The sequence below is a fragment of the Macaca nemestrina genome, chromosome 20, assembly GCF_043159975.1.
Source record: "Macaca nemestrina isolate mMacNem1 chromosome 20, mMacNem.hap1, whole genome shotgun sequence".
Lineage (NCBI taxonomy): Eukaryota > Metazoa > Chordata > Mammalia > Primates > Cercopithecidae > Macaca > Macaca nemestrina.
Window position 1 is genome coordinate 2,581,300 of NC_092144.1, and position 11,881 is coordinate 2,593,180.

The 11,881-nt window shown below is 59.0% G+C and overlaps 1 protein-coding gene across 3 annotated transcripts; it reads right to left on the reverse strand.

Annotated features, from left to right (window-relative positions):
* Positions 1 to 215: 215 nt before the first annotated feature.
* Positions 216 to 9,808, reverse strand: TLE5 (TLE family member 5, transcriptional modulator). 3 transcript variants are annotated; one of them, XM_071086995.1, is made up of 7 exons: positions 9,486 to 9,808; positions 8,494 to 8,591; positions 5,021 to 5,084; positions 3,649 to 3,693; positions 2,989 to 3,051; positions 1,449 to 1,523; positions 216 to 1,366 (listed from the first exon to the last, which is right to left on the reverse strand). In XM_071086995.1, the coding sequence occupies exons 1-7, from the start codon at positions 9,510 to 9,512 to the stop codon at positions 1,148 to 1,150; spliced, it is 591 nt and encodes a 196-aa protein (XP_070943096.1). In that variant the 5' UTR covers positions 9,513 to 9,808; the 3' UTR covers positions 216 to 1,147. The 3 variants fall into 3 exon arrangements, with proteins under 3 accessions (XP_070943096.1, XP_070943095.1, XP_011746309.1); XM_071086994.1 differs by having other exon boundaries at positions 216 to 1,369; XM_011748007.3 differs by lacking the exon at positions 9,486 to 9,808 and adding an exon at positions 8,933 to 9,090 and having other exon boundaries at positions 216 to 1,369.
* Positions 9,809 to 11,881: the final 2,073 nt, after the last annotated feature.

Consider the following 11,881-nt stretch of genomic DNA (forward strand, 5'->3'; position numbering starts at 1 on the left):
TTAGTAGAGATGGGGTTTCACCATGTTGGCCAGGCTGGTCTGGAACTCCTGGCCTCAAGTGATCCGCCTGCCTCGGCCTCCCAAAGTGTTGGAACGACAGGCGTGAGCCGCCGCACCTGCTAGGACCTCTTCATGTTCTAGGAGGGTGTCTCACATTGGAAGGAACCCCATCCTCCCCCGGGGGCAGCCACGACACAGAGGCAGGGACACAGCACTGAACCTTCTCACATCTTTATTTGAAAGGCACAGCTAAGCCCACCCTTGATACAGCATTTTCCACTTCTCTCTGTAGAGATCAAACGACCGAACACAAGATAAGCTGACTATATACAGACACAGGTGTGGGTGTTGCTTTTTTTTTTTAAAAACATTTTTGTCTTTTTTTTTTTTTTAATATCCCCTTTCTTAAAAGACAAGCTAGTATACTGGAAAAAGAAAAAAATAATAATAAAATAAAAACCAAGACAACTTTAGTACCCTCATCTTTATTTGGGAAGGGGAGGGGGAATCCTGGGTCGCCCGCCCTCACCCTGCTCCTCCCAGCACAGCTAAGCTCGTCCCTCGTGCCCCCTCTTTTGTGGGCAATGGGAGAGGACCAGGCGGGCGTGGAGGCGTCTGGAACTAGCAGAGGTGGTGAGTGGGACAGGAAGTGGAGGTGGGAGCAGACCTGGGACCCCGGGTCGGGGGAGACTCGGGGTGCCCAGGATGGGAAAGGGGCAGCTAGCATTGCGTGCATGCAGTACCAGGGTGAGAGCGCAGTGGCGTGTGCCCCGAGGGGCCCGGGCAGACTGTCAGTTACACGTGTTCAAAACGGGGGAATGGCCAGGGGTTCTGGGCTTCTCGAGGTCTTGCTCCCTTGGGACCTGGTCTCCCATCTGACCCTCCAGGCCTCAGCTTGCCTCACATGTCAGGGCAGGTATCCACCTATCCAGGCTGCAGGGGAGGAGGAGGGAGGCCGGGACTGGGGTAGGAAGAAAGCTAGAGGTGGCCTGCAAGTCGGACTGGGGCCTCCGCAGGCAGCCGCCATAAATACTATGGGAGTTTAGCCAATCCCGAGCTCCGCTGTGTCTTGTGCTAAACATTCTTTCTCTCCGTGCCTCTGTCTCCCCTCTGTCCCCCCTCCCACCCTCCCCGTCCCGGCCCCCTGCTAATCCGACTTCTCGCCGTCATCCTCCTGGTGGGTGTCACCGTCGTGCCCGTTCTTGTCTTCCTTGGAGAGGTGGGCCTGGGAACCCAGCGCGGACAGCGAGAGCAGGCCGGTGCCTGCACTGACCGCCGGCAGCGAAGGCGGCTGCAGCCCCACAGGCAGTGGGGTCAAGGGCAGGGCCAGGGCCTGCAGCTGGGACAGCTGGTGGGCTTGGAGCTGCTGCTGCAGGACGGGGGAGGGGAACGTTAGCTGCCTAGGGCCCACCTGTCCCCTGCCCACCCGCCCAGGTCCCCATACGTACTCGGATGATAGAGTTCAACTCAGGAGCGGTGACCTGCTTGGCCCTCTCAATGGCTCCCAAGACCTGCTGCTGGTGCTGGAAAGGGGTGAGGAGAGAGAAGAGGCAGTGATTCCTCCTGATCCTGACTGAGAGAGGAGGTGGGGGCTACCCTGGGGCCAGGAGGAGCCCCGCTACCAAGGGGGCCATCATGTCTGCTCCTCCCAGTGGTTTTCAGCCCCATCAGAAAGCGCCTTCCCTCTCTCCAACTGCTTCCTTTCACCAAGCTCGTCTCTTCATCTGGCCAATGGAGATAAATGGAAAAGTGCAGAAAACGATTAAAAGGGTTTTGTGCCAAGTAGTTAGAAAACGGCCTTTGAGTGAGTCTGGGAGAAACCCCGGATCCTGACCTATCCTATGTCCGCAGCCATGTACAAAGGCGTGAAAGACGTGAATATTTGTGCAGTACACAACCTGCCCAACTGTACAGGGATGTACTGATCCTAGGAGCTCCAAGACTGTGCCCTGAGTCCGGCCAAATTGAGCCCTTCTCCTACCATGGCTGGAGAGGGCCCAATGAATTCTGGCAGAGCCAGCTGGGGAATGGGCCTAGGTTCAGGGCAGTTCCTCCCCCAGCTCTCCCCAAACACCTGACTCTGTGGCCAGCAGATGCTAGAATCTATCAATCTCCCTTTTTGCTTTGGCCACCAGGAAGCCTCCGTTCTGAAGAGTTCCAATTGCCCTTTTCTCTAGGGCTTTCATTGGGTCCTTCTAGACTTGTCCCTGGGCAAAGCAGGGCACCCAAAGGAACCTGAGATACAGCGATTAAAGAGGAAATTACAAATTTTTGACAGTAAACTTGGCAGGGACAGGAGATGGGCCTTACATGGCCCTGGGGAGGGGCAGCCTTGCATCCTGAGCCTCAGAACCCAAGAAAGGAGAAGAGAAGCTGGGCATCAGGTTCCTCTGGGTGTGTGTGCATGTGGTAGTGTGTGCTCAGGATCACATGTGCTTACGTGTAGCTGCACATTCCTGCGTGTGTGACCCTGTGCTGTCTGCACGCGCCGTGTATCCGTGTGTGTCTGCGTCTGTGTGTGTATCTCCCGTATGTTGATGTGCTCATACCTATCTATGTGGCTGTGTCCATGGGGGACCGCCTGTGCTACCCCATCCCCGCAACACACCCTCTAGTCTTTGGTTCTGTGCCACCCGCAGGGCCTGAAGGATGTTCTCAAGAGGGTGAAAGGAGGAAGAGAGATGAGAAAAAAACATTCCTGGTGCAGTTTTGGCCCATCCGACATTTCTACCTATGACATGACTCACTCCAGCTGGGAATTCCAGAGCAGGGTGAGGCCCGGCCCCCACACCCCTGTACCCCTGGAGTGTCTCTGGCCCAGGGATTCTTCTGCATAGGCCAGCTCTGGTGCCCAGAGCCGGGGAGGTCCAGAGAGGGGAGGCATGTGCCCTGGGGCACCCAGCACGCCCCCCAAGATGGTTGCAGCGGACAGGGGCTGGGCAAGGGGAGGGCCCCCTGGCACCCCCTCCCTGAGGCCCTGGCTCTTACCTCTTGGGAGAGGTAGGGCAGGACCTGGGCACAAATCCCGTTCAGCCTTTTGACAATCTCCGCCTGGAACACACAGATGAAGTCAGCGTCAGTCCTGGATGGGTGGCAGGTGCAGGCCAGCCCCAGGAGGCCCGCACGGGGCCCAGCCCAGCCCTGCCACTTGCGGCTTCTCTCTAAGAGGGGCTAGGTCTGGCCAGGGTGGGATGAGCAAACCCGTGTTCGGGCCCAAGGGCAGCCAGTCAGTGGCAAAGGTGGGGCTGGAGACCGGCTGTCGCCTGCAGCTTAGAGTGCAGTAAATGCAGGATGAGGCCAGACTGCACATTCCTCGGCTACATTCCTCAGGGCTGGGCCACTCAGGCCCCTGGCAGATAGTGAGCGCTCGTGGGAATGTAGGGAGGGCTGGGGGCCACAGGTTGTGGGGAAGGTCTCCGCCTCTCCCGCCACCCCCAGAAAACACTCCAAGGGAGGCGAAAGAGGCGGTGGGGAGGAGAGTGGGAGCTTGGGAAGGGCTTAGGAGGTAACAGGATAACAGGGCTGGCTGGGTGCCCAGCCAAAGGCCGGCTGCTACCTGCCTGGGGGTGCCCAAGGGGGTGCTGGAGGCGGGGGGCAGAGGGGGAGGAGGGGGAAAGGAGAAGGAGGAGGAGGAGGAGATGGGCGTACCTGTTTGTGCATCTCGATGTTCAAACCGTAGGACATCTCATAGTACTGTTTGGGGGAGAGAGAGAGGGAGCGGGAGATGAGGGCAGGGAAGGATGGGGGGGCATGGAGACAAAGAGATAAGGGAATGGTAGAGACAGACAAAGGGGGGAGACAGCAAGAGACAGCTGAGGGCAGGAAAGAAACGAGGCAGGTGGGAGGGAAAGAGCAGGAGGGAGAGACGCCCACACCCAGCGTCCCAGCCAGCCCGGGAGAGGGGCAAGGGGCCTGCTGGGGCTGCGGATGGAGACTGGAAGCACTTTAGGTCCCTAGCCCTGGCCTGGCTCCTCCCCCACTCCGTGTGCACCGCGAGAACACGCATTCCAGGGCTCCTAATCTTGTATCTTTCTATGATCTGTCTGCGGGTGGGCCCAGACTCCAGAGAAGTTTGCCTGCCTGGGTATAAACAGTGAGGGATAAACAAAGCCTGCTGGCTCTGGGGCCAGCAGCTACCCCTGCCCCAAGCCCCAGATCTCACCCTGCCCCTCCCCTGCTCTAAACCCTCCCATGGCTCCCCATCACCCCTGGGGGAGAAAACCAAGTTCATTCCCTGGCCTTCACATAGCTTCTCCGTCTCTGTCTGGTGAACTCCTACTCATCCTGCAAGACCCCAGCTGTGTGCCCCACTTCTCCATATAGTCTTCCTCAGGCAGGTCCTAGGTACCTCTATCTGCCCCCAGCCCTATCCTTCTGGCTGGGAGGGTTAGGGTCTGGCTCTGCCTCCCCCACAGTCTGGGAGATTTGGGTTCTGGGCTGAGACCCCAGCATCGCGGCTTGAGGGCCAGGCCAAGCGGGGGTAAGGGAGGGGATTTTTGATGCAGAAATTGCCACCTGGTGGTTACTAAACTGAGCAAGTGATTCTGGCAGCAGCAATGCAGTGTCACACCTCAGCCCCCCAAAATAAGCAGGGCTCAGACTCCCTCCCACAGGCTTCCTCTTTTGAGCTCGGGCCCAAAGGGGTTAAGCGTGTGGACGCTGGGACCTTGGCGGTGGGGAGGGACCCGGCTGCTCCCCCACGTCAGTTCCTGGCTGTTGGCTTTCACAGCCGGTGAGCCTCCTCCTCCTCCCTCCTCCGCTGCCAAGGACAGCCGGGGGACCTGGCAGGGCCGGTCTGCAACCCGGCGGTTTGGCACCTAGGCCACTGCCTCGGCCAGCTGCCAGGCTAGCGAGGCAGGCTCAGCCCAGCAGGGGCCGGCTGAGTGGAGAACAGGCCCCGAGTCCTCGCGCTTCCCAGGGGAGGTGGCCGGGGTTTAGGGAGCAGCTGCCCGTGGTGGATGGGATGTGGGGGGCCTGTCCCCCACCCCCAACACTGGACCTAGGGGCGGAGTTACTTTACCATCACATAGTGACGCTGCATCTCCGACTTCTCACTGGCCAACTTGTCACATTCGAGCTTGAGGCTGAGGAGGCACAGGGGGAGACGGGGTGGTTGGTGGCAGCTGGATAAGAGCCCCCCACCCTCCGTGATCCAGGGGAGGAAACTGAGGCTCCAAGGCCCCAAGACCCCTGTAAGGGAAAGATCAGCCAATTCTCAGAGGATCATTTTTTTTTTTTTTTAATTGAGACGGGGGTCTCCCCATGTTGCCCAGGCTGGTCTCAAAAACTCCTGGGCTCAAGCAATCCTCCTGCCTCGACCTCCCAAACCTCTTAGGATTACAGATGTGAGCCACCCACTGTGCCTGGTCAATGAAGCCATAAACTTTGATAGGGGCTGAGGACGTTGAATTGAGGGGCAGGGAAGCTGGTAACAGTTGAGCTCTCTGTGATGCTGGGGGGAGGGGAGAGCATCAGGGCCCCTGACTGTAAGAAGGGGTGATGAAACCACCTTTGCAGATCTGGTCGGGCGAAAATATCCAACATTATAGGAACAACTGAAGTTAGAGGACGCACAGCAATGCTGGCTCAGAGAGTTTCACGAGCCTTTACCTCTCACGATCCTGATGAGGCCCGCAATGTCACTGTCATGCTCCTTTTATAGATGACACAGTGGACACCCAGAGAGGGTGAGGAGCTGCCTCAAGGTCACACAGCCAAGCAACAGCCCAAGCTCTCAACCACAGGGGAAAATTTTCCAGACCCAAATAGAACGTACAAAGAGGCTGAGAGCGTCTGGGGCTGCGAGGCGGCTCCTAGCTGGACTTCCCACGGGGACCCTAGCTTCATGGGGGGCCTGGGCTTCCCGGGCAGACCCCTCAGCTCCCTCTTAGTCCTTCCTAACAGCCTTTTATCTTTAGCTGAGACAAAACACACCATTTCTCCCACTCCACCTGGCCAGGCCAGGTGGCTGACACCAGAGCTTCTTGTAGGCCCTCCCCGGAAGGAGGAGCTGTGGGACGTTTCTCAAAGCCCCCATGAGGGCGTCGTGGCCGGAGGGAAGAGAGCAGGCAGGAGGGCCTCCCAGTCCAGGAAAAGAACTGGTGATGGTGGTGGGGGAGGTGTCCTTTAACCTATTTAAATCCAATCCAGCACAGGCGCCCTGCGGACCTGGCTGTGGCTTACCTGTTTCTACCATCCCTGCCCCCTCTCGGACTGGATTCAAAGCTCAGCCCTGCGTCTTCCCTGCTGTGTGCCTCTAAGCAAACTCCACTACCTCTCTGGGCTTCACTTCCTCCTCTGTGAGGTAACACTAACCTCGCAGGGTGTGGTAGAGAAGAGTCAATGAATTCAGACAAGGAAAGTTCTACAACAGTACCTGGCATACAGTAAGCATCCTATAAATGCACGTGGATCTTAGGATACCCCAGGAGCCTGGCATTTTGCTCCACCAGAGACAAGTGTGCCGGGTTGAGGATGCTTTGGCCGCCACCAACTTTTCTCTAGGTTTCTTTTAAAACGTGCATTTGTTGCTACCGTTAAAAAAAAAAAAAAAAAAAAAAAGAATTGGGGCAGGGTGCAGTGGCTCACGCCTGTAATCCTAACACTTTGGGAGGCCGAGGCGGGTGGTTCACTTGAGGTCAGGAGTTCGAGACCAGCCTGGCCAACATAAAGAAAGCCCATCTCCACTGCAAATACAAAAATTAGCCAGGTGTGGTGGTGCACGCCTGTAATCCCAGCTACTTGGGAGGCTGAAACAGGAGATACGCTTGAACCCAGGAGGTGGAAGTTGCAGTGTGCCGAGATCGCGCCACTGCACTCCAGCCTGGTGACAGAGCAAGACTCCGTCTCAAAACAAAACAACAACAAAAACAACAAAAACAACAAAAACAGTTTCACTTCAAACCCTGGATTTCTGGCCTTTCTTGAAAAATAGGGTGATCCGGCCACCCAGTGGCTGTTATACCTCGAACATCCGGTGCGTGCCTTGTATGGCAGGGACCCTCGTTGGGTAGCAGGAAGCGCAGGCCCAGCGGATGAAGACCCCAAAGCTCAGAGAGGGCTTCCGGCTTAGCAGAGGTCACACAGCACTGTGACCGCCATCTGATCCCTTCCCTGTGGAATCAGGTCAGCCCCAGGGCTCACCAGGCAGTCTCTAACCCTTCACATCGAGGGACCCGAACAAAAGCTCTGGGGCCTGCGTGGAAAGCCGACTCTAGCGCCTTCGACCGTCAGTGTCTCAGTTTGCCCATCTTGAGAATGGGTACGACAGTCGGACAACAGGAAAGATGAAGCTTGAGGAGGCATGTATGGTCTTTAGCACACAGGGAGCACCCAAAAAGGTTGGATATTTGCAATAGCAACAACAAAATTGACATTCCCCTTTCTACTTGGAGGGAATCCAGGATCCTTCCAGGAACATTTCTGGGGTGGGCACACTTCAGTTTGGAGAGAGCCCCAAGGCCAAACGGGGGTTTGAGCGTAGCCTGACTTCCTCCAGATTCCCAGGCCCGGCGTGCCCCTCCAGAGTAGGGCAGGTGAAAATCTGTATCCTTAAACCTTAAACCAGGAGAGAGACCTGGTGCAAACCTCAGCCTTGCCACTTCCTCAACGCTACGGACATCCCCGAGGAAATAACCTCTCTGGGCTTAAGTTTCTTCTTCTTTTTTTTTTTTTTTGTTTTTTTTCGGACACCGAGTCTCTGTTACCCAGGCTGGAGTGTGGTGGTTCGATCTCTGCTCACTGCAACCTCCGCCTCCCGGGTTCAAGCAAGTTTCCTGCCTCAGCCACCCAAGTAGCTGGGATTACAGGCGTCTGCCACCACACCCGGCTAATTTTATATTTTTAGTAGAGACGGGGTTTCGCCATGTTGGCCAGGCTGGTCTCGAACTCCTGACCTCAAGTGATCCACCCGCCTCAGCCTCCCAAAGTGCTGAGGTTACAGGCGTGAGCCACCGGTGGCACCCGGCCTGGGATTAAATTTCTTTAAGTGTAAAAGGACTAAATAGTTCCTTCCCCTTAGATACCACAGCATGGCAAGCTCTTCAGAAACGCCAGGAGATTTCTGAAAGAAGCACCTGGGAGAATCTGACTGATGCTGGGAACCCTTTCTCCAAAACTGGGCAAAGAGAGATGACCAGGCTGCAAAATGTTTGTTTTGGGGGTTGGGGGGACGGCGAGTCTGTGCCCTAACTCCAATTGTCTTTTATCCAAGGGGGGACTTGGGGGGATTGGGTAGGAGGGAGGGGCTCTGAAGCCACACAGCTGGGTCTTTGGGCAAATTATTTAACTTATTTTGTGCCTCAGTTTTGTCCTCCACAGAATGCAGCTGTTTAAAAAAAATGAATTCCGTATTTGTCAAGTATTAGGTCAGAGTCTAGCATACATTATTTTCCCAATCTCCCCTCCAGGCCTCAGCCTTGCCATCTGCGCAGAAGAAATGGGGTGGGGGGCTCACCTTCTCGGGACGCAGGGACCCTCGGCCCCCCAGCTCACCTGTGATACTGAGCTTGCAGTAGCTGAAATTCGTCTTTGATGCGGTCGCAGGAGTCCGAGGTGGTGAATTTGAGTTGCTGGGGTAGGTGCGAAGAGCCCTGTGGGGGGCGGCCCGGGTCATGCCCTGGCTTGGGCTGGACCCCCCTCGAGGGCCAGCCGGGAGGGAGCGGCCGCGCAGCTGCGGCGCCCCCCCTCCTGCCCCACTTCCTGGGCCCGTGTTTACGGCCCCTGGCGCGGCCCCCACCCGCGCTTCCTGCCCCCCGCCTCTCCCGGGGGAAGCCGAGGGGGTGGGTGCGCCCGGAGCCGCCCCGACCCCCGCCACCTCCAGGCAGTGGGGGTGCGTTTTAAGGCCTGCCCTAGATGGGGGGCAGGGTGCGCCCTCTACCGCCCCTCCAAAGCGCCGGGAGGGAGTGCACATCCGAGGGGGGTGGATACGCACCCTATGGAGCCCCCTCCCCAAGTTGGGGGGCAGCGAGTCCTCCCAGCAAAGCCCTCTTGGTGGAGGGGTCTCTCGGCGCCCGAAATCTTCCCGTGGGGCCCACCCCAGATTCCCAGCGCCCTTCCTCGGGGACGCGCTCTTCCGGGAGGGGTGCGCCTCGGATCGCCCCCCCACCACAGGCCCCCAAAGGATCCCCGCGCTAGAGGTGCCTGGCGGGGCTCCCGGAGCGCCCCAGGCCCGAGGCCAAGGCCGTCCGAGGCCCTGCCTGTCCCGGCGAGGGGGGGGGCGCCAAGCCGGGAGCTGGGACGGGGGTGCTCGGGGCCCGGAAGCTGGGGTGGATCGGGAACTGGGGGGGTGTCCGGGGGCCGGCGGCAGGAGGGGGGTCGCGCCGGGCTTGGAGCTGGAGAGGGAAGACAGGGCCGGGGAGTTGGGGGGGGGTGCCGGGCCGGAGGCACCGGGCCTGGGGGTGGGGGGCGCGGGGCCGGGAGCCGGGGGTGGGGAGCGCAGGGCCGGGATCCGGGGTGGGGGCGCCTGCCGGACGGACCCCGCTTACCGAATGCCTGCTTTGTGGAAACATCATGTCAGTCGCGGCGGGGGGCGCGGGCTGCGCCCCGGCTGTGCGCCCCGGCTCGGGCTGCTGGGGGCGCCGGGCGGCCGCGCCTTTGTCCCGGCGCCGATCGGCAGCTCCCGGGGCCGCCGCCGCCTCCCGCGCCCGGCCTCGCCCGCTTCCTGCGCCCCCTCCCCGCGCGCCCGGCCCCGGCGCGCCCCGGGCCCCGCTTCCTGCGCGCCCGGCGCCCCTCCCCGCCCCTCCCCGCCGCCCGCCTCCCCGCTCCCCGGCCCCACCGCTATTGTCTAATGGCGGCGACGCCGGCAGTGGCCGCGGCTCGGCTGATGCTGAGGCTCCGGCTCCACCTGCCGCCGCCGCCCGTGCCCCGTGCGCGCCGCCGAGGGGGGGGAGGCGCGCGCCCGGGGAGGCCTGCGGATCCCCACCCCGGCCCGCCTCCCCAGGGCCCGCCCGCCGCGGTGACCTTGGGCCCGGCCCGCCCCCGCCCCGGGCCGCGGCCCCCGCCACCCCCCCCAACCCAGCAGCAGGCCGGGCCTCGGTTTCCCCATCTGCCAAAGAAAAGGAACCCGGCTGCCCGCGTCGAAGCCGCCAGCCCTGCCGTGGCACGACCTGGACGCGTGCCACGGACGTGCTCTGTGACCTTGGCTCTGGCTGGGCGGTGGTTCTCGCTGAGCCTCAGTTTCCTTTTCTGCAGAAAGGCAGGGGTAATGCCGCCTTTCTCAGGGAAGCCATTCTTGCGACACATTTATAGAACGCCTACTGTGTGCCAGGGCCTGCTGCTCCAGGGCCCTGTGGTGGGGGCGGGGGTGGGGGGTCCCTGCTCTGGTGGTGGTGCCTGGAGACAGACAGAGACAAATTAACAAGCTGAATTCCCAGCAGGTCAGATGGTGGGGACCGTTCTGCAGAAAAACCAGCCGGGAGGATGGCAGGGTAGGAAGATGCAAAGTTAAACAGGTGGCAGGGAGGATCAGAGAGAGCTTCCTCCGCCCCTAAAACGACCCAAAGAAGGAGAGAGAACAGGGGGATGGGGTACAGAGGTACTCAGAGGCAGGACCAGCAGGTGTAAAGGCCCTGGGGCAGGACTGTGCCTGGCATCAGGGTGCCAGGGCGGAGGTCAGGAAGGCCGGAGGGAGGCAGGGCCTGGGGCTTCATGCATTTGCCCAGGCCCCCCCCCCCCTCAGCAGGGCTTGTGCTTGGGTTAATATTTAGTGCTGCATTTTGAGATTCCTAATCATTTTTGAACAAGGGGCCTTTCAGTTTTCTTTTGCACTGGGCCCTGCTAACTCTGTAGCTGGTGAAGCAGGCCAGTCCAGCAAGGACTTGTGGGCCATGGGGAGGACTTGGGTTTTTGGGTGAGTGAAGTAGGAGCCCTGGAAGGCTGTGGGAGGAGGAGGGATGGGACCTGGTGGTTTGTTTTTTGTTTGCTTTTGAGACGGAGTTTCACTCTTGTTGCCCAGGCTGGAATGCAATGGCACGATCCCAGCTCGCTACATCCTCTGCCTCCCGTGTTCAAGTGATTCTCCTGCCTCAGCCTCCCGAGTAGCTGGGATTACAGGCACGTGCTACCACGCCCGGCTAATTTTGTATTTTTAGTAGAGACGAGAGTTCTCCATGTCGGTCAGGCTGGTCTTGAACTCCCGACCTCAGGTGATCCACCTGCCTCGGCCTCCCAAAGTGCTGGGATTACAGGCGTGAGCCACCTTGCCCAGCTGTTTGTTTTTGAGATGGAGTCTCACTCTGTTGCCCAGGCTGGAATGCAGTGACGTGATCTTGCGTCACTGCAACCTCCGCCTCCCGGGTTCAAGCGATTCTCCTGCCTCAACCTCTCGTGTAGCTGGGATTACAGGTGCGTACCACCATGCCTGGCTAATTTTTGTATGTTTAGTAGAGATGGGTTTCACTATATTGGCCAGGCTGATCTTGAAATCCTGACGTTGGGTGATCCTCCCGCCTCTACCTCCCAGAGTGCAGGGATTACAGGTGTGAGCCACCGCACCTGGCTTTAGACTTGTGCTTTTGCTCTGAGTGAGGTGAGAATCCTGGAGAGCCGTGGGAAGAGGAGGAATGGGACCTGGTGGCGGTTATGAAAGTATCCCTCTTTCTGCCATTCAGAGAACAGGCCCCAAAGAGGCCATTGAAATAAGGCTGTTCCTTTAAGGTCCTCCTTTGGCAGGTGCTGAGCACACAGTCTTTTCATCATCGTCATCCACTAAGCAGCCTGCTCCCTTGGATGAATGCAACTGATTTGGGCCTTGGGTGTTCCCATCTGTAAAATGGACCCGGAACCCCAGCCTCCTTACCTTGGCAAGTAAGGGTGAGAGCCCTCAGTGTTCAAGATTAATAATCTTTAAAGCAGTGTTTTAATATTTTTATTAAAATTTTTT

Bases quoted from the DNA above. Each gene is read 5' to 3' on its own strand.
- TLE5 (XM_071086994.1), bottom strand. From the start codon at position 9,512: ATGATGTTTCCACAAAGCAGGCATTCG. The intron at 3,694-5,020 runs GTAAAGTAACTC...TCCCCCAAACAG, and splicing joins TGCAGCGTCACTATGTGATG to TACTATGAGATGTCCTACGG. The intron at 1,524-2,988 runs GTAAGAGCCAGG...ACCCCTTTCCAG, and splicing joins TGCCCTACCTCTCCCAAGAG to CACCAGCAGCAGGTCTTGGG.